This window comes from Castor canadensis, chromosome 17 (genome assembly GCF_047511655.1).
Source record: "Castor canadensis chromosome 17, mCasCan1.hap1v2, whole genome shotgun sequence".
NCBI classification, from domain to species: domain Eukaryota; kingdom Metazoa; phylum Chordata; class Mammalia; order Rodentia; family Castoridae; genus Castor; species Castor canadensis.
In genome coordinates this window covers 21,729,729-21,751,686 of record NC_133402.1, presented here as the reverse complement: position 1 = coordinate 21,751,686, position 21,958 = coordinate 21,729,729, and the positions used below count along the sequence as shown (strand labels likewise).

General features: G+C 41.1%; 1 protein-coding gene across 2 annotated transcripts in view; it reads right to left on the bottom strand.

Moving 5' to 3' along the window:
- The window catches only part of Usp31 (ubiquitin specific peptidase 31), a 72,994-nt gene that overhangs the window by 31,787 nt on the left and 19,249 nt on the right, over nucleotides 1-21,958 (bottom strand). For both annotated transcript variants that reach the window (XM_020153717.2, XM_074059562.1), the window contains exons 2-6: nucleotides 6,237-6,374; nucleotides 4,880-4,971; nucleotides 4,699-4,791; nucleotides 4,080-4,215; nucleotides 1,252-1,396 (exon numbers count right to left, since the gene is read on the bottom strand). In XM_020153717.2, the coding sequence (XP_020009306.1) occupies nucleotides 1,252-1,396; nucleotides 4,080-4,215; nucleotides 4,699-4,791; nucleotides 4,880-4,971; nucleotides 6,237-6,374 (604 nt within the window). The remainder of the gene's footprint in view (nucleotides 1-1,251; nucleotides 1,397-4,079; nucleotides 4,216-4,698; nucleotides 4,792-4,879; nucleotides 4,972-6,236; nucleotides 6,375-21,958) is intronic.

Sequence of the window (21,958 nt, the reverse complement as noted above, 5' to 3'; positions counted from 1 at the left end):
CTCAGGTATTTTGTCACAGCACCAGAAAACTTACAAACACAGCGATGATTGGGTATTGTTTTCCATAATGCAATACAGTTAGAAAATAATTTAAGAAAACATAAGTTTATGAATGAAACTACAACAACTGAAAGATAAATTTGAAAAACTCCTGGTCAAAGAAGAATGAAAACTGATACAAGTAGGCCAAACAAAGTTGAATCCTAAGCTAGCAGTGGAGAAAGATGACCAACCAAATACAACCAAATATTTAGAATTACCAAAAGAATCTGAAACTAGAGGCCCTAAGAGGCATCTGAAAATAGAGGGTAAGTAAAAGAGGAACTAAAACAAGGACTTTTGACAAGGGCACCAAGACCCTTCAACGAGGAAAGAACAGTCTCTTCGGCAAACAGTGCTGACAAATGAATAGTTATATGTGAAAGAATAAAGTTGGGATACTACCTCATGTCATCCACAAAAATTAACACAAAATGTATCAGCAACCTAAATAGAAGTGTGCAAACTATAAAACTCTTAGATGAGAACACAGGAGTAAACCTTTATAACTTTAGATTAGGCAACAGTTTCTTAAATATGACATTGCAATCATGAGCAAAGGAAAAATTGAAAAGTTAGATTCCATCTAAATTAAGAACTTTTATGCAAAGGACACCATCAGGAAAGTGAAAAAACAACATACAGAGTGAAATAAAATATCTGCAAATCATATACCTAAGAAGAGTCTTTTATTTCATACACAGGCTTATGAAGAATTATTATAAGAAAAATTCAATGCACTTTAAAAATGGGCAAAAAACTTGATCAGGCCTTTCTCCAGAGAGAATACAGAAATGGCCAACAAGCAAAAGGTGCCTGAAATGATTTTTAAGAGTAAAGCAGAGGGAATAGAATGTTAACACGCACACAGGCACACATCCAACGAAGAGCAAGTGGTTTAAAGTAAACCTGCCCTGGTAGACAGAGGAGACACAAAGAACATAGACAACTTCATACAGCGGGCAGGTGAAAGGTCAGATGATCACTACAGGAATCAGATTCAGGGTTCAGAAAGACCACTGCTAGCAATCAGAGAAATGGAGACTTGATTAGAAGTAAGAAAAACAGCTGTCAGACACAAGAGAATGGAATCTGAAAAGACATCAGCACGTGCACTTTATAAAAACCTTGAAAAAAAATTCTACCATCACATAAGACCCACTGTCAAATCTGTAAGGTCACATGGTTTCATGGAAATGAGGGCTCATTTACCTCTTTGACTGAGAATTCCTTCAGGCCTAAAGATTTCTGGAGTCTCAAAGGCAAAGATGCAATCACTTTCATGGACCGTTTCCAGGTCGTCTGTATCACAAAAGGAACGATGGAACCCATCATAATACATTTCCGTTAACACAATCTAAAAAAATGGGAAAAATGGGAACAGTTGGATAATTGGAAATTCAATATGAATTGATCTCCCAATTCTACATGATCTTCTCAGGACTCTAAGAAGAAGGACTCTAAAATATCTCACAGAGCCCATTATTTGTCTTCAATGAAATGGTTTTTTTTTCTCCCGCACAGTACTGGGGTTTGAACTCAGAGTCTTATACTTGCCAAGAAGGTGCTGCACCACTTGAACCATGCCCCCAGCCCCTTTGCTTTAGGTACTTTTCAAATAGGATTTCACATTTATGCCTGTGCTGGCCTGGACTGTGATTCTCCTATTTCCAGTTCCTGCATAGCTAGATGACAGCTAACACCATCACACACAGCTTTCACTGGTTAAGATGTGGTCCTGTGAACTTTTTTGTTCAGGCTGGCCTTGAACCACAATCTCCACCTCCAGAGTAGTTAGGATTACAGGAGGGAGCCATGGTGCCTGGTTAATGAAAAACACAATATCCTCTGTAGCTGTATCCTCTGTTCTGAAGCTCTGACTTCAGAACTCTATGGCAATAAATCCAGAGTTCCTTTAACTTTTTGGTGTAAGAGAGAGCAAGGAGGCTATTGAGCTCAATCCCTTATTTAACCAGAGGAAGAGGGTTGAAAGGTCTGCAGTTCCACAACTATCCCGTATCACAGAGAGCATTGGACTTCACATCTAACTCCAAGACTTTCTCACACACCATTAAATTTTCCTCTTTTCAGGTTAAAAATGTCAAATAACTGTGCATGTCTATATTAAAAAAAATGAAGTCAACTCACATGCCCAGTAACTAGCTTATTAAGGCCCTGCTCAAATGATAAGGCTATTAAAAATGAACCATGTTTATTTGCACTTACAGGAGAGACCTAAGTAAATAAAATTCGAGGTAAAGAACAATATGTATAAATAATTCTACTTTTAGAAAATAATGTATGTGCGTAGGAAAACAATACTCTAAAGTTAGTAACCTTTGGTACTAAGACACTTCCACTTTCTAAGCTGTTATTTCTGAAGCAAGCATTTTACAATGAAATAGAAAAACAAAAGATAGCAAGGAAACAATGGAGACACTGACAGCTTTTGGAACACGCTCAACAGCATTGTCCAGTGAGAAAACACTGGGCTGGGCATGAGGGGGTTCCAGTACCAGCCTGCCACCAACCAGCCCTGTGACCCTGAACAAGTCACATTGTTGGGCCTCCCTCAAATGGGGTTTGAAGGGGGGTTCACTGGGCACCCCAAGGTCTCTACTACTAGCTCTAACATTCTGTGGAGTCTATGAAATAAAAGGGGCTGGTGACCTATCCCACAAATAGCCCAGGAAAAATGTTCCTGGCATGTTTCCTCCTAATTAATTTAATAAGCATACTGTTTTTCTGCCAGTGAACATGCAAGTATAATTCACTCTCTCCAGCAAGCTCAGGTCAAAAGCAGACTTGTAATTATTCTGCCAATTTAAACCGCATGCAAAAAGAACCAGACAGTACTGAAGCTTCACAGAGATCCAACTACTGAGGCCTCCCTCTCTCTCTGATTTCCCTCATGCTAGAGGAGGAAAAAAAGCATCAAGAAGCTCTTTAGGCTAAGGAAGAAATATGAACAGTTCATCAGTGCACCAAGACTTGGCCTATGAAAATGGGAGAGAACTGCTCTATTAGAGCAACACTGCTTGGCTATATTTGTCTTAATGTGGGACCTTCCCAGATAAGGCCAAATGAAGCCAAAGCACAAAGCACCTTTATTATTCAAGTGATTAAAAGTAGCTTCCAAAGCTATCCAGGGAAAACTATTTAGCTACTAAGTCATCTTTCCTTAGTAAGTCTTAAATGTTTTTCAAAATAAAATCATAACAGCAAATTGAGCAAGAACTGTATGTAACAATGTGTCAAATCACAAACGGACCCAGAGTATTTTTAGCCATTTTAAACATAACTACTCATTGAAGGTGTCCCCCTCCAAAAAAGGGGTACATAACTTTCCCTCGTCTAAACAAGGAAGACTCTGGCCCAACTTTAATAAGAAAACGATACAGTGGTAGAGTTCTTACGTGGCATGCTGGAGGCCCTGGATTCAACCCCCAACATCCAACATTGCTGGGGAGGGGGACAGAGCAGGTATGACAACACTGTTGGCAAGGTGTCAATTCTCATCACCATAATGGAAAGGAGTGCTCCACAGTCACTGTTTTCTAAGCCTTTTTGACTGTCAAACACCACAGGACACTGTTCTACTGTCCACATCCACATCCACATCCACAGGCATGACTGAAGAGGGCTTCAGCCATTACACTAACTAAAGCTCCAAGAAGTTCCAGCTTTTCTTTTTGCATACATGAGGACATCTGCGGATGACCAGCTGAACCACACTACAGCATGGGCCTGGCTGCTTCATGCACCTGTTCACCCTGCAAACTGAAAGGTGCTTGTTTCTATAACAGTTTCTAACAAAGCCCATGTTCAAGTTAATCTGTGTATGTGTATGTGTGTGTAAAATTAAATGAAGCATAAACAGGTTTTCTACACATTTTATTCTTTTGGGTCCTTATTTTTTCCTCCCTCAACACTAGATACAACTGATTTTAAATTTTTGGCAGAGAAGTGTAAGAAATTCAAAAGAAATAGCCGGCAACACTTTCGTGACTCACTGGGGTTGGACTCAGCAGGGTCATTACCTGATCAGTGGGGATCTTTGTCTCCATAGACACTGCTTCCCGAAGCTTGGCAACAGTCCCAGACAGAGGCACAGCCACGCCAATTCTCATGCAGTGGGAACATTTGCCTTGATACACTACGGTGACATAGAGAGGCCTGTACAGATCAAAGTCAGATCTCCTCATTAGTCACCAAAATAAGACATGAAACAAACCTCATCTGAAATCAACACAAAAAACAAGCCACATGGGAAAAGTTCATTTGGGCTTAAGCAGAACTAGCAAGAAATAATTAAGAGATCTTTGGAAAAGGAAATCCTCACAAAACAAATATGTAACATATCAGTACTCCATTCTGACCTTTGAATTTTCTTTAAAATAGCCTAACTTCTGGAAGTTTTGAGAAATGGTTCAAAGTAAAGCAACTAATTAAAAATACAATGTATCGTCTCCAGAGAATCCAAAGTCACTCAACAACCTTACCTAGCCCCCAGACTATCAATGAATTCTAACAAAGCCTGTGCTCATGCTACCATGAAACATATGACTTGTCTTAATAAGTAAGATGACCTAAACGATTCTGCAGAGCAAAAGGTGCAGTGCCGAGTGTACAGTCTTAATTTATTAGATGTGTTCTTACCTTGTGTGGGGCAGAGGAATTGGCAAAGAAATGCAGAGGAAAGGATCAAAAGTGTTGCTCTGTTTCTGACAATGAGGGCATGTCAAAGAAGATCTTTGGAAACAAAAATGTAAGACACATTAAAATCACCTACAACTATGCCAAACATTCAAAAGAAGAGGTACATCTGATTTGTTCATACCTGTACTGGGCTTGAAAAAGTTCTTGTACAAAAGTGCTACACACAGGAAAAGATGGCCCCTCAGGCATCATCATATCAGTCTCTGACGGTGGCTAAAAAAAAAAGTACCAATTCTTGGTTACAGAGGAGCCTGAAAAGACACAGTATTTTTTACTTCTCTAACAAACTGTGCATCGAGGCCAGGTGATTTAGTGGCAGGCACCTGCTAAAGGAACCAGAACACAGTGACAGCCTGTGGGCCATGTAGAAAGACTGCCAGAGACCATGCTTAACACCTCTAACCCATTCAGGGGGCAGAATGCTCTCCTTCCCAGGGTGCTCCAACACCCCTCTGACTCAAAGTCCCCACCCCAACCTCTTCCTCTTCTGGGAAATAATCCCACCACTCTCGGAGTCCCAGTTCTTTCCATGCCTAAATCCCTCAGCACCTATTAGTTGTGCTCTTGTTTGTGGTACCTAGTCACACTATCTCACACTTATTTAACCTTTTTCTGCTCCTCCACTTAATAACAAGTGACTGAACAGCCGCTACCACATGCAGAGAGCAGCCTACAGGGCAGCAGAACACAAAGATAAAAAAGACTGGGTGCCTGACCTTGAGGAAGTCTCAGTTGGTGGGAGAGTCAATCACACGCATAGAGTCCTATGACAATATAGTGTTCAAGCACAAAAGGACCTTGAATCAGAATAACTTAAACTTACCAATACTAGAAATGTGAGATCTGGAGCCCAGAGCAGAATTATCAAAAACTTTAAAAGTTGTGTAGGGGAAATAACTCTTTAGTCTTGACTTTTTTTCTATTACATAATTACTTTGACCATCATATTAAGGCTACGTGTTTAAAAACTGAGTATAAGGGCTGAGGGGGAGGGGTTGGTGGATGGAGGAACATGGCTCAGCTGATAAGACTGAATGCCCAGCAAGTGTAAGGCCGAGTTCAAACTCCAGTATTTAAAAAAAAAAAAACAAAACAGTATGAATTGTTATGTTTCTCAGTAAGACCATTCTGGATCTCAACTCTAATTCTGACAGCAGATCCATACAGTTCCTTTCTGTGTATTTGTTCTAATGCTCGAATCACAGTGTGTGTCTTACTGGAACAGAAAGCAAATGTTTCCTCTCTCAGTAGGTTATAAGTTCTGTGGAGATGGCATCTCCAGTACCTTATACTGCCAGCACAGTAGTAAACAAGATGCAATAGCTCTGTCGGTATCCATTTAATTTTATATCATCACCAGGTTAGTCTCTTTCATTCTATTAACTAAATGCAACAAGTGGGGTTTGGGAAAAGGCTCTCCCCCTACCCATTTCCTGATGTCCACTGTCCTGACTGCCCCAGGGAGTGCACGCCCTCACCTTCAGAGGAGGCTGGCCACTCTGCTTTACAGCATGATTGAGATCTTCATGAACTCGGTCCAAAAGCCACAGCAGAAACTCCTGGGCGTCATGCTGGGAATTTCCCCGGTACTGCAGTGCATTCTTTGACACAATACTCTAGGCAAGTAAATAAACCAGCATGAACAGTTGTGAGTTCCTGACTTTGAAGACAAATTATTCTTCATAATCCCAAAAAAAGCAGGGAGAGCTTCCAAATAGGCATTCAAGATCTCCAAGGTACTGGAGAGTACCTCCCAAGACAGCCATGTTAAAAACAGATGCTTCATTTAAATCTTTCTCTCTAGAAACACGTACTAAAACCTTGAAATGCATTTATCTAGCAATCTACTTATAAGAGGAAATTAAAAAAAAAACAAAAAAACCACCAGACGAGCATGCCAAGGCTTCTAAGAAGACATTAACCAGGTTTATAATAGCAAAAGACTGGTAATAACTTGAACACCTTCAAAATGGGAAATAGTTAAATATGTTACAGCACAACTATATGACATAACCATTCTACATAATGCACCATATTAACTGAAAAAAGATTGCAAATCAGTAAAGTATGAGTGTTAAAAACTGTGTGTATAAATAAGTGCATTGGAAGAAAAGATTCTAAAATGATATATTCCGAGACACTAAGTTTTATCTCTGGAATCAGAGGTGCTCTTTTTTTCTTTATACTTCTCATATTTTCTAAAGTTTCTACAATGAACTCATATTACTTATCTAATAAAGGAGTTAAAAATTTTTGTTTCAAGTTTTACAGTAACAGAATTCAAACTGATTTTGCTAAAATGGTAAACTTGTATTTAGAAACAGGACATTTTCCAGCGTTGTCACTAATTCAACAAAGATTTAGTGAATAACCTAGTGAGGGAGAAGAGGAAAGTCAAAGCTTAAAGTACAGCATGATGGCCTGTGGTAGTGGGAGCCAAGTTTCTACTGTGAGTGGGAAGTCACAGATAAGCAAGAAGGCTACAACAAATCGGTCAGAGAGCACACTAGGGAGGGGTAAGAACAAGTAAGACATCCAAAAAACTAGATAGCATTTGTTGCCCTCAATGCAGAGAAACTAAAGCAGATACTTTAAAGCAACTGAGGCCAATAGGAGAAGGGGACCAGGAACTAGAGAAAAGGTTAGATCAAAAAGAATTAACCTAGAAGATAACATCCACGCACAGGAAATCAATGTGAGTCAACTCCCTGTATAGCTATCCTTATCTCAACTAACAAAAACCCTTGGTCCTTCCTGTAATTGCTTATACTCTCTCTTCAACAAAATTAGAGATAAGGGCAAAAGTTTCTGGCTGGTAGCGAGGGGGGGAGAGGGGGGAGTAAGAGAGGAGGTGGGGGGAAAGGGGGAGAAATGACCCAAACATTGTATGCACATATGAATAAAAGAAAAAAAAATGTCAGTATAAACTCATGTTTGGCTTGATATGAACAAAGATGGACAGGTTAGATAACTATTCTCATACATGCTTGGGTTTGTGTGCATATATGTTTCTTAGCTCTGTCTACAGAAGGACACCAGAAAGCACAGAAGCAGTTGTATCCTTGCATCAATTTGCAAACCCAGTATGCAGACTTTAGCCTCTGGCACCTTTTTCTCCCATCTAAGTACTAACCAGGCCCGACCCTGCTTAGCTTCTGAGATCAGACGAGATCGGGCGCGTTCAGGGTGGTGTGGCCGTAGACAACCTTTTTCTAATAAAAAGGAAATAGTTGATCCTAGCACTAGAACAGCAGCCCGTCAAAGGGACACAGGGCCCAAGCTGAAAGCTCAAAGGGCCAAAGTTGGAATAATTTCAGCAACAAAATAAATAACATACATTAGATTATAATCCACCCTATAAAATAAATACCTATAACTAATAAAATTTTAGATGACTGAATAAACAGGTGAGAGAGAAGTGAAAAATCTCCTTTACAGAGAAATTCCAACTGACTCATGTTGACAATCCTACCTTCAGAAGGTGCCCTATACTAAAGGTGAGTTAACAGTGGCTGGCTTCCAAAGTACAGAAAGAGGAGTAGAAAACAACCTTCAGAGTCAAGACCTGGCTAACACAGCCTCAGTCAGCTGATCAAGGTTAACACCCGTTGGTAGAAGATCCCATTGCTAGCATGCACCTTGCTGTAACGTGATGGGGAGATCATTTCACCTCTGGTTTCGTCTGAGAAACTCAGCCTCCATCTAGCTGTGAGATAGACAGAAAAATTCAAATTGAGAGACATTCTGCAAAAAAACCAAACTGCTGCCTCTCAAAACTATCAAGGTCATCAAGAAAGGAGAAAGCCTGAGAAACTGCCACAAACCAGAACAGATTAAGAAGACACAATGTAATGTGCTTTCTTGGATGGGTTCCTAAAACAAGGAAAGAAATAAAGAAGAAAAAAAGAATAACTGGTGAAATCCCAATAAAGTGCGAAACATAGTCAATTACCATGCCAAATTAGCTTCTTAGTTGTAACAACTGTAGTGAAGTGACTTAGGCTGGTAACAAGAAAACTGGGTATGGACCTTACAGGAATGCTCTATGCTACCTTTGCCAACTTTTCTGTGAATCTAAAATTATCCTAAAATGTAAAAGTCTTTAATCATGAACATGTATTTACAACTTTTTAGAAATAAAAATATAGCAGGTGTGCATACGGCATCCGCTTCCTGAGAAGCAGGAAGGCAGTGACAGCACCCGGAGAGAAGGTACCACTGGGTGTCCTTTGAAGGACAGAGGTGGGAATTCAAGCAGAGGAAGCAACACTGTCAAACACACAAAAGTGTAAGAAAATATGATACCTTCAGGGAAGACCAGGAGGTTCAAGAGGCCTGAAATCCCAGGTCTGTCAGGCAGAGTAGGAAGAGATGAAAAAACATCCAGACCAGCAGGAGAAGGATCTTTCAAAGCTACCTGAAGATGGCATAGGCAGCCAGCAGGCTGGTTCAATCATGCATTCTGGAGTGTAGAGCCTGGGTTCAAATCCCTGTTCCCCAATTAGTATTTGTGAGACAAAGGATGACCCCTCCAAAGTAAAAGGGATTGTATTAACCCATTGTGACTACTCTATGAGAACGTACACAAAACACTTTATATGTGACACAATAAAGCACTCAAATTTTACCTGTATTATATTTGAAGCCAAGCAAGGAGAGGAGACATCTGCATAATGGCAGAATAGTTAGGAAACAAAATGAGGAAGAACTAACAAGGGCCTAGGCTAACACTGTGAGGACAGAAAAGGGAAGGCAGAATTGCAAAAGATTTAGGAATTTAAGTGGTAGAATCAACAGAATTTGTGAGCCAATGAGAGTGGAGAGAGCAGAAATAAGCCTTCAAGTTACCCAGGTGTCTCCTCTGGATGATGTGTAACTGGTGGTACCCTCCACCAAGACAGGAAAGAACAAAGTCCAGGGAGGAGAGTGACACGTTCCCTTTTAAATCTTCTGTATGTAAGTTGTGCGGAGCCTCCAGGAAAAGGACCTGGTACACAAATGAAACATCCAGGACAAAGGTTTGGGTGTCAATAGATGGGTGGCTGAAATCATGAGTAAAGCTGAGATTGCCCAGAAAAAATCATGAGATGAAGCCAGAAGATAGACCCCAAAAGACCCGTCTGTTTAGGGGATAAGGGTACCTCGAAGATGAACAAGAAAAAGCCCTCAAAGATGTGGCAAGAAAATCAGAATGGAGTCCCAAAAGTCAAGTGGAGAGGGTTTCATGGAGAGGGAGATCAATGGCATTAAAGGTGAAGGCTGGTAAAGCAAGCCAAAGGCCTAAGAACTGCCACTGCATTTCCAGTGAAGATAGCAATAGAGACGAAAAGGGGAACCAGATTTGCAATGTGATTGTGGGAAACCATCACAGCTTGATCATTAATTAGATGTGAAAAACAAGATTCATGAGACATCTTGAGATTCAGAACTGGGGGGGAAGAATCAATCAGATATTAGACAGAATACAGGTAACACTGGTAAAACTCGCTAACTGAACACAGCAAACAAGGGGGAGTGGCAGGAAGGACGCTGCAGGGTGCCATCTCAGAACAGGCAGACAGAAGAGGCCCAGGTATGGGAAACTCTTTACAATACAAAGCGACGTCCCCCAGGCAGAAGTCAGGTGCCACCCAGATCACCAAATCTTCTTTCTTTCTCAGTCTTCACTTCTTTAATCTCCCTGGAGCACTTAGGGACCTGATATCCTTCTCCACTTTGAAATGGTTGTCTTGTGGCCTCATGTCCCCTTCCTTTAGGAGAATTAAAACCAAAACATGCATGTGAACTACGGAAGAGAGGACATCCTCATTTTTGAAAATGGCTGGATAAAAACCATCATTAGCACCAGCATTCAACCTATGGCTGATGGCACCAGACTGATGGAGCTAAAGACAAAGCCAGTGATAACACCGCAGATATCTGTGTCTGACAGTGGCTAATGAAATCAGGGAGAAATTGGGGACCACAGAGATTTGAACAAGTTGCCTTTGAGGCACTACATGATCCCAAGGGAGACTAAGCGCAGTGCTTGGGAAAGTGATCGAAGTGGGACTCGCCCATGGAGACTGTATGTGCATAGAGCAAAGCAGGGACCGCCTGTGATAAAAGGAGACAGTGGGGACAGAATTTTGAAGAACATGGGGACAAGTCATAGGAATGGAGTCCATGAAGAATGGAAATGAGGTATGGCTTCCCACCGTGAGGAAGAAAAGACCTCCAAGGAGATGGAAGCAACACACAAACCACTATGGAAAAGTCACAGCAGGTAGGCAGTGGGACAGGTCCTTTGCAATGGCAATTTAAGAAGTTGCTTCCCTGTGCAAGGTTGGTGAAGCAGAATATCCATCAGAGAGGGTTGAAAGACAAGAAACAGTAAGGAAACTGAATGACTGCTGAGACAAGTCTTCATATCCACAAAGCTGTTTTGTAAGGAAGAAAGATACATACACTGCGAGCCGAAGCTAGTGGAAAGGAGAGATCTGACTAAAGGATTCCTCAGTTCAGGGTGGAGGAAGGATTCAAAGGAGGCAGAGACATTGACCTCAAACAGAAGATGCGAGAGACAGAAGACAAGGAGCAACGCTAGTCCTCAACTCAGATAAGCTGAGCCACAGACAAGAAGGCTGGTAGCCTGTTTTCGTGAGTGCCCTGTATGTCTGCTTGGTGGAGGAAGCCTCATATAGCAGGGGTAATGACAATTCTGAGGGCATGTCATTGGGTCATATGAACTGCCAGAAGCCCAACAAACTTCTGTTCTGAACCCTCTCTTATTTCCTTCCAATGGGAAGAAAGGAGGAAAAAAGTTACCAGCCTATGCATCACCAACACAAATTAACTACAATCAAACTCTTCATTATGCATCAAAGCAGATATTTTACACACAGCATTCACTCAGATCTCAGGGTGGGACCAATATTTCTTTATCAGGACTGAATTAAATTTATTTATGCTTTTTACCACTATCACTTCAGCTCCTCCAGAATTATCCACCAATCACTATGTACCAAGGCACTGTGCTAGGCTGCCTGACAAGATTTTTGTTGGGCAAGACAAAACAGGCAATTAGAGTTCCACAACCCTCCTAAGTAGCAAAACTCATTCAGAGTCAACCCCACCCTAAATCACTGCAATACAAGCTGAAGGAATTTAAGGAGAAGAGACTACCCATGCACGAACACAAGCACTAAAGTTCTTCCTTCTGCCTCTTTTAACCCTTCACAATGGTGACTACTTTCCACAAGGGTACACCCAAAGGATTATTTATTTTACCTTTTCCCTGTATAAAACAGAACACTAATAGCCAGTCCTTTAGTATCGTCAGAAAGGGAGACAGTGGGAGGCAGGAGGCCTGAGCTCAAGCCCTGGTTCTGCCACAGCCCCTGGTTACTAGAGGCCACACTGACCCTGGGGCTCTAGTTCAGCCCAATCTTCACCAGAGCTCTAGTGAGCCCCAGCCAAACACTTGATTTATGTTCTGAGCCACATCTGATGCTGCTCTGCCTTTGTGATTTCTCATTATTAAACTCATTATTTTTGCAGTTTTTAAAAAGTAGATTTTCACTACCACCTATAAACAGCAGCACTGCTATTATTCAAATAGCCAAGAAATAAAATTACTCCAGTTTGTTGCTTATATGAAAAATAAAATGGGGGCCTTCTTAAAATTAGCCCTACACATTGGTCTGTGTTATAAATTTGGAAAAATATTAAGCTGAGTCCATTCACTTAAATCCTATACACACATCTATGAATAAACGTGAGCACTGTTCCAACTGTCCCTCAGTTAACGACCTTTACCATACACGTACTACATAATTAACTTCAAAACACACGGCCTTTAAATTTCCTAACATCTCTTCTTATCCTTCAAACAGAGAACAGTTTTTACCTTAAAGAAAAAAAAATGAGTTAGAAACAATCAGAAAAGAAAAAGCATGAGTCCATCCAGCTGGAGGTACACAGCTAGACAAGAGCCCTAGCACAGAGGCAGCAGCATCCCAGGCTCCAAAAAAGACGTCAATGGGTCCAGGACATTACCTGACCCCAGCAGTGGTCACTGGTGATCTCCTCCCATGGGGAATGGAAGTGACAGTACTGCTCAGCGTGTCTGAGAGTTGGACTACACATCTGGGCTGATGATATCGTACGAGACTGATCAAATCCAAGCACCACCCACTTTCTTTGCCAGAAGAAACATTTATTTCTGGTGACTTTGGATAAATATCAGACAAATTCAGGAGGCCAAAGAGAACAAGTTGACTAAGCATCCCTAATCCAAAAATATGAAACCCTACATGTTCTAAAATCCAAAACTTTTTCAATTTTCACATGATGCCACAAGTGGAAATTCCACTCCTGATCTCATGTGATGGGTCACAGTCAAAATACAGGTGCACTAAAAACACCATGTAAAATCACCTTCAGGCTATATAGATAAGGTATATGTGAAATATAATGAATTTTGTGTTTAAACTTCTGTCCCATCTCTGGGACGTCTCATTCCAAAATCTGAAAAAATCCAACATTCGAAACACTTCTGATCTCAAACATTACAGATAAGGGAAAGTAACCTGTATTTACAATTTGAGAGAAAGAAATAGAGGGACTGTGACCAGCTGGGCTCACAGATGGCATCTAAAAGTGAGGTTAGGTTTCTGGACTGCTACTAGAAAGAATCAGCACTTTTCCTGAGAAAAGCTTCATCTTTTTAATTTGACTTTAGGGAACCTGCCAGGTTGATGAAAAATAATTGCTAAAACTTAAAGGATAGAATTTGAATAAATGGGTGCCATCTGTAAAAACAAACGTTCCACAACAAAGCAGCAACAGAGGCAAAGTGCAGGACTGCACTCTGCAGGCAGCATGGCCCACAGAGCTTCTTGTGCCCTTGGCCAGGCTTCCTCCTCATCTTACTTAGCCTCTCAGCACAAATTTGCTGCGCCGTGCCAGTATCAGCCAGTCATGGCAACAACAGGCAGGAGAGCAACTCTCAGGCTTCTGCTCTCACACACTTTCCCTGATGTGAAATGTCCTCTACCCCACCCCACCTCACCTCACCCTCTCATCTCCTTCCTCAGCAGGACAAAGCGGAACCCTGGCTTGAAAGGAGACAGAGGAGGAGTCTCCCATCCAGCATGGAAAGACAACCTCACAGGAATATGTCCAACACCCCGTGTTCATGTGAGACCACAGGGAAAAGCACGCTATTCCTGGAACGGAGCTCCTTATGCTCCACATGGAAGGGCCTACCATAGGGCAATGTAAATCCAGGGATCCCTCACGCTCAGGTTCTCAGGAGCCATACTGAAGTGGCAAAGACCTTTGCACTACTGTAAGACTGACTTCAGATCTTAAACAAACTCGTGTATCACAAACACCTGGTGGCAAAGACTCACTGCTGAAATAAAGACCAGGAAAGGGTATGCACCTTACCCAAAAGAAAAAGCTGTAATAAAGGGAGCTTACTTGAATAATGGTTACTGAATTTCAGGAAATTATAGCCAGAATGTGAAACCACAAACAAAGGGTGGAAGTATGTCCAAGAGCCAAGACAAAAGGGAGACATATAAAGACACTCCACAGCAGGCAGGCAGGTGGACAAGCAAAGCTACCCTGACAGATGGTGAACCACACAGGCAGAACAATCAGGCACGAGAGGCTTTCAAGTACCTACATAGCAGTGAGCAATTCCTGCTAGACATGCAGAAAAACAAAGTCTGGGTTACGAATGCCTGGGTGCCTCTTGGCACTTAGTGTGTGTTTTGGTAAGTCTCATCTATGTTTTCTGCAAAATGGGGATGATAAAAAAAGAATAACTGCAAGGCTTTAATGCGATCATGAAAGCATTTTATAACCTCTAAAATTCTATATGGATGCTGCTGTGTAAGTTCTTAAAACCAAGAAAAGAGAAAGGAATCTCCCTGTGGTACTATATAATCCTGAAAATGTTAGAGAAAGAAAAGGAGAGAATATCTAAAGCATTGGCTGATCAACCCTGGCTGCACATCAGAATTACCTGAGAAACTTAAAAAAAAAAAAAAAAAAAGTCCCAAAAAAAAACCATGTCCTGACAGCATGTCCTGACCAGAGATGCCGACTCAATCAGTTTCTCTTCCAAGTGTGATTCGTTTTAATGACTCTATTTCCAATGTGAAGCAATCTGGGAACAAGCATGCAGAAGCCTGGAGTTTCACTTCCAAAAGCACCAGATGGGATGAGGGGCTCCAGCCATAATGCATCGCATCACTTACGACAAAGAAATACTAACAGCAGTCAATGTTTGTTGAGTGTTTATACTGCACCAGCATTACACTAATTGTTGACAGGCATTATTTGCCACAGAGCAGAGATCACCCTTAAGAATTCTCCATGCTCTGTAAGTTACAGAAAAGTGAAAAAACATACAGAGAAGTAAAGTAACTTGTCCAAAGTTACCCTGCTCTTTGACTTCATCTGATTTTAAAAGCTTTAAAACACCTTTGCCTATCATCCTTCTTCCAGAAGTAAAGCACTTTACAACAATCCTTTCCCCTAGTGCAACTCCAGATCGTGCAAGACTACAGGATCCTCACGCTGCATGTCAATTCTCCATACAGACATGAAATATCTACATGGAAACTGGACTACAGCTGCAAAACCCAGAGGCTTCTGAGAGCGTATGTGCTTTTAAATCAATCCTTGCTAATCAGTTTTTGTTTCACTGTGATTTGCATTTTTCCTATGACTGATGTGGCCCAGAAACAGAAATGCAATTGATCTAATAGAGATTTCATCACTGAGGAATAAGGAAGGATTCAGACCATGAAGCATGAGAAGTCTGGGCCTGGGGAGGCAAGAGAAAGGAAGCTCTTGTCTCAGGTCAGCAATATACTGACTGGAGAGAGGGGGCGCTCTTCACCTCTCATCGCCCAACCCACAGAGAGTCAGCCAAGACTAGCTGACTCCAAGGGAAAGTCAGTGCAGGTCACCAAAATGTGTTTATGCATCCAATTTAGCAACCCAAGGAACTCAAAAGTACCTTCTTTTTGGTCTCCTTGTTTCTTCCCAATACAATCTACAATTCTTCCCAACTATGGTAAAACAAGTCTTTTTTTCTTTTTTTTTTTTTTTAAAGAAGGAGGCAGGAAATTTTGACTTATGATCAAAGCAAGAATACAGGCCTGACATGATGAAAAGGTCATCATTATCAGGGAAGTGTAATAATCTTAAAGAGTTAAAATCCAAAACTGGAAAATAGTAAATAGCTAAGAAATTATTATATATTCCTACCACAGAACATTACAAATGTTTGAGTTTAAAGGCATCAAATTGTACACCTGAAGTATATCAATTTTAAAACCTCAATAATATCTCAATAAAGCTGTTTAAAAAAAAAAAAAACTGCCAGACATAAGGAGCCTTAAACCAAAGTTTTCTACCCTACATTAATGCTGAACTCAAAGCCCAAACCAACTGCTGGACCTTATCACTGAGGAAAAAATGACAGGTGCCAGCGTAAAAGAAAAATGAGGGAAGGAGAAAGACTTATGCCAGCCAGCCATCCTCTCTGGGCTTTGCAGGACACCTGGTTCTCTGGGTGGTAGGAGGTAGAAGTTTTTAGACCTAGGATAGAGACACACACACACACACACACACACACACACACACACATACACACATTGGCCTCAGCTTCCTCACCAAGTAGAGGGAAGTGAGGAGGAACACGCATTTGCATAGGAACTCAGTGCGCTTGGCTGAGTGGCAATTCTTTGGGGGTGGAAGTGAAGTGGCCTCTGCATCCTGGGAGGTGGAATAAGATGGGAAAGGCAATGAATGGAAGGAGGTAAGGGCTACCTACTCCTAATGCCCAACCTGATATCTATCTGTTCCTCTGGAGACTGGTTCCACAACCCCTGCAGATATCAAAAGCACAGATGCTCATGTCCCTCACACAAAATGACCTAGTATTTGACTATAACCCTGCACATCCTCCTGCACACTTTAAATTATCTCTAGACTACATATAATGCCTGATACAATGCCAAGTGCCACATAAATAGCTGTCACTCTACTGTACTGTTTAGGGAACAATGATAAGAACGTTCATACATGTTCAGTACAGATGCAATTTTTTTTCTCATCTGCATCCAATCCATAGGTGCAGAATCCAAAGATTAATGAAGGAGACTGTATTTCTTTTATAAACACACATGAACAAGCAAAGTATATGTACTCTTGATTTTGTTTTTTGTTTTTATTGTTGTTGTTGTTTGGTGGTACTGGGGTTTGAACTCAGGGCCTCACGCTTACTAGGCAGGCGCTCTACCACTTGAGCCACTCTATCAGCCCATCCTCTTGATTTTGAATGTATTGATATTTGATAACAGAACTAAAATGTTTTTGACTAAACAGATTCATAAGGAGATTTGAACTGTTTTGGAAACACCCTGGCTTTAACTCAATATTCTGCTGCTGCATTTTTATAACCAGAACACATACTAATAGTAATTGAGAGATAGTATTCAGAAGCAGCTCCGGCAAGCTCACTATAAATCATGCATCATGACATCAGAAATGCAGAGTGTTCCCAGTAACCTCTTCTCCACACCTGTGCATGCTTGACAGTCAAGCCAGACTGACTCCTCACCCTCACACAGGAATGGCTTCCAGATCAACCACAGCTTCTGCCTATTGTTTCAGCCTCAACACAGCATCTGATCTCACAAAACCAGCCCAGATGCAGAGCCTCCTGGTGACAGTCTTTTCCTATCCAGTACAATTTAGAAGCTCCCCAGCCTAGGCCTGGCCCAATCTTAACCTTGCCCGTCTGTAGAATGAGGATGGAAAATGGAAGAGTGTGAACACACAGCCAACAGAGAACACTATAAATCAGAAGAAGGTAATTCCCCAATACTGACAACTTCCTGTCATGCAGGTATTCTTCCTCTTTACAAAACACATCAAGTTGGAAGCTAGGGCTATAGCTCAGTGGTAGAGCCTTGCCTAGCGTGTGTGAGGCCCTGGGTTTTATTCCTAACACTGGAAAAAAATAAAGCTCACACTCTCCTACCTCACTACTTACCAAAGAAATGCACATTTAACCAATAAAATGGTTAAAATGTCCAAAACACTTTCATGCAATGATATGAAGAATTATGACAAAAATTAGTGAAGTATTACTACAACATGAAATTAAAATCACATAATATAAAACTACACACACACACACACACAGCTTGACCCCAATTACATTAAATGCACAAGTGGGGGGGAGGGTAAGAAAGTAATATGCCAAACAACCTTTATATTTTTCAGTTTTATTCTTTCTAAGTTTTCTACAGCAATTTAAATACTATTATATTGAACATGGATGTTATAACAAATTTTAGCAAAGAAACTGGATACAAAAGAACACATACTTAATGCAAACAAAACTATAATAAGATGATAACACTTCGTACTCACTAGGATGTCTGTAAAAAAAGACAAAGACTAAGGAGTTTTCATACATTAAACATGTTTGTAATAGTGGAATTACTCTATGGCCCTCAGGGAAGGAGGGAAAGAAAAACAGAATGATAGCGCATCAACAATATTGTAAAACATGACATCTGTGAAGGTAGAGGCTATAAGAATGTGTATTGAAAGCTGTTGATAAAGGGGGAGTAAGAGGGATGGGGTAAGGGAGAGTAACAGAAGGGGTTGGTCAGACTAAAGAAAAGCATACTCACAGTGGGGATACATTGAGAAGCCCCTGTGAACATGAACTTAGATATTAATAACAAAAGACAGGACTATAAGATAGGTATAGTGGGGGTACACTGTGGGAGGAGGAGTGGGTAAATGGAGGAGATGAAGGTGAGGGAGTATAGTTGATGAACTGCATGTACTTACATAAAACAGAACATAGAAACCTCTTGCAATAGTTTTAAGTGGGGCGGGGAGGGAGTCAAAGGGGAGAGACAGTGGGAGTAATCTAGCCAATGTACAATATAAGCCTATCTGGAATTGTTATAATGAATCCCCCCTATACAACGAATATATTCTAATAAAAAAATTAATGGAAAAAAAGATTAAAGTGTCTTGATTAGGATGTGTAAATACTGGAACCTTCACACACAGCTGGTGGAAAAGAAAACCGGTACTGTCACGTTGGAAAAGTCTGAGAGCTCGTCAATTACACAGTCACCACATGACTGACAGTTCTGCTCCTACAATATACCCCAAAGAAAGGAAAGCACACAATCACAAAAATGTGTACACAAACATCCTAACAGCATTATTCACAATAGCTAGCCTTAAAATGGAAACAATCCAAATCTCCCTCAATGGAGAACAAAAATTTTTTGCTGTATAAAGGAATGAAGTCATCCATGACACAACACAATGAATCTTAAAAACATTGTGCTAGGACACTACTTGAGACAAGACTCAGGTAGTACAGCGCTGAGTTCAAACCCCAGTACCACCAACATCATGCTAAGCGAAAGAAGTCAGAAACAAAGGCCACGTACTGCAAGGTTCTGTTTATATGAAATGTCCTGAGTAGGTAAGTCCACAGAGATAGAAAGTATACTAGCAGTTGCCTGGGGCTGGAAGGCCAGGGGCATAGAGAGTGACTGCTGATGAGTAAGGATATCTTTAAGGGAATAATGAAACTGTGCAGTGATGGCTGGCAACCCTGTGAATATACTGGAAACCAGTGAACTGTACACTTTAAATAGGTAAACTACACATATGTAATTGTATCTCGGCAAAGCTGGTTTTTAAAAGAATATAAGCTTAATATTTAACTCATGGTGATGAGTTCAAGAACAGACAAAACTGACTGGTAGTGTTAGAAGGCAGGAGAACAGTAGCCTTGGGAAAGAGGAGGTGAAGCTACCTACAGAGGAGCGCTCCTATTTTTTCATCTGGGTGACAAATTTTCATGTTAGGACAATTCAACAAGCAGTGCACTTGTGCATTTTTCTTTATGTATGCCATTCTTTATTTCAAAAAACATTACCTTCAAAAGAAAAAACACTAAAATGTCTTAATTCAGCCAGACTCTCAGGCCCTAACTCTGTTCATTTAGAGTTGGTTCTATTTTTCTAGTTACTTAACAAGACACTGATTAGAAACTGAGAACGCAGCAGTGAAGGAAGAGGTCTAGACTCCCTGAGGCAGAGAAAACCAGAGAACTCTGCACATGAAGGAAGATGGCAGGGAGGTGGGAGAAAAGCAGTCCAGAACCCTTCACCTAGGTGGCTCCAGACAGTCCAGCTGACCCCAAAGAAAGTCCCGTGTTAGAGAGAAGAGCACAATAGATGAGGCTCATCTCACAGACCCTAGTCAAAGGAAGATCTCTAAAGGATTCTCTCCCTGGGGAAAGCACAATATGTGATCCAGCCACCTACTCAAAAAAAAAAAAAAAGTTGAAAGTTTTAGGATATTTAATGCTCAACTAAGTAGCTATCGAAAAAAATAACTTACATCAAAGACTTATTACTGTTTTTTTAAAAGACCACACATTGACAATACAATGACACAAAACACATCACATTAAGAATCACTCTCTTGTCGGGTACTACTGACATCACGCTTATAATCCTAGTACTTGGGAGGCTGAGACTGGGAGAATCATGATTACAGCCCAGGCAAACAGTTCGTAAGACCCCATGCCCAAAACAACCAAAGCAAAATGGACTGGCGTCATGGCTCAAGCAGTAGAGCACCTGCTTTGCAAGTATGAGGCCCTGAGTTAAAACTCCAGTCCAACCAGAAAAAAAAAAAAAAAAAAAAACTGGAGAGGAAGAGGACACCCCTTCAAAACCAGTCTGTGATTCTAGGGCTCCAAACACAGGCATCAAAAGGTGAGCCACCACACAATTACAGCTGCAAGGTCAGACCTGGAGGAAACTTTGAAGTAGAGCACATTTCACTACAGTAGGCTTCTGCAGGATCCTCCACTCCCTTGTCCTACCCACGGTCTCTTTCCTGCATCCTAGACTTGCTCTGACATGCTGGTTCTTCCTGCTAAATGTTCCCATAACTCAGATGTAAAGGAACCAATGGTTGCTAGATGCCATAATCTGTGAGGGTGATACCATTAAGCAGCAATGAAAAGGAAAACAGTGGCTTGGCCCAGATGTCAGCTGCACCCAGGATCTGAATAAATGCAAAATGCATGGGTTCACAGATGTTCCAAAGGAAAGGATGGACCCCAACCTCCGACTCTGGCTGTCAATGGCTTGAAGCCCTGTGTCCAAGGAGGGGTGGTAATACAACAGGAGAAACAGCTGCCACATCACAATAGGGTTGGGAAGAGAGCTACCCTTCCTCCCACTGGACATAGATAAAAAGCTGGCAGTGCTCCTCTTCCTTTCCTTCCTATCACTATCAAAATCCTGAAGTCATTAACAGGTAGCTATTTTCCGCGAACAGTTGCTTTTAAAAGAGCTTGCTTTCTCTTTCACTTCCCTAATTGATTACAACTTCCATGAGATGAAGACTGACATGAAGGGAACTTGTATTTTAGGGTAAGATCAAGGGCCATCCCAACTTACATATTACTGGGAGTAAGTTTTCTTCAGCTATAGAACTGTGATCCTCAAATAAACACAGGGTTGAATTTCTTTTCCTTCAGTTTAAAAGCAGTGTTCTCTGCCCCAATCACTGCTCAAAGTAAGGCAGAAAGAGAAACTAGTTCCCTGCTCATTCATACACTCATGAACATGCTCCCAAGGCAGGACAAATTACTGTGATGGAAAAGAATCATAGGGCTAAAGTCTCAACAGAAATGCCTCTTTCTGGGCTGATGGCATAGCTCAAGTGGTAGAGCAACTGCCCAGCAAGCATGAAACTCTGAGTTCAAACCCCAGTACCACCAAAAACAAAGGAAAGAAAGAAATGCCTATTTCTTCATCTGTGCCTACCTTACAACACAGCAGGGATAAATAAAACAACCTGCTATGCAGGGCATACAGCAAGCATTTGATCTGAGTTATATGAAAAAAGAAAGAGGAAGGAAAACATACACAGTGTGCTACGGTTTATCAAATAAGAGACAATGAACACACACAATATCCACATACATATATACGAACATTCACACATATCTGCTTATATTTAAATAATGAGAGAAAAGTCACATCTCAACAATAAAGGAAAAAAGTCCTAAAAATTAGTTCCTTTGGACTAGGGGGTGGGTATCAGAGACAAAACTGAAGTTCTGTAGAGC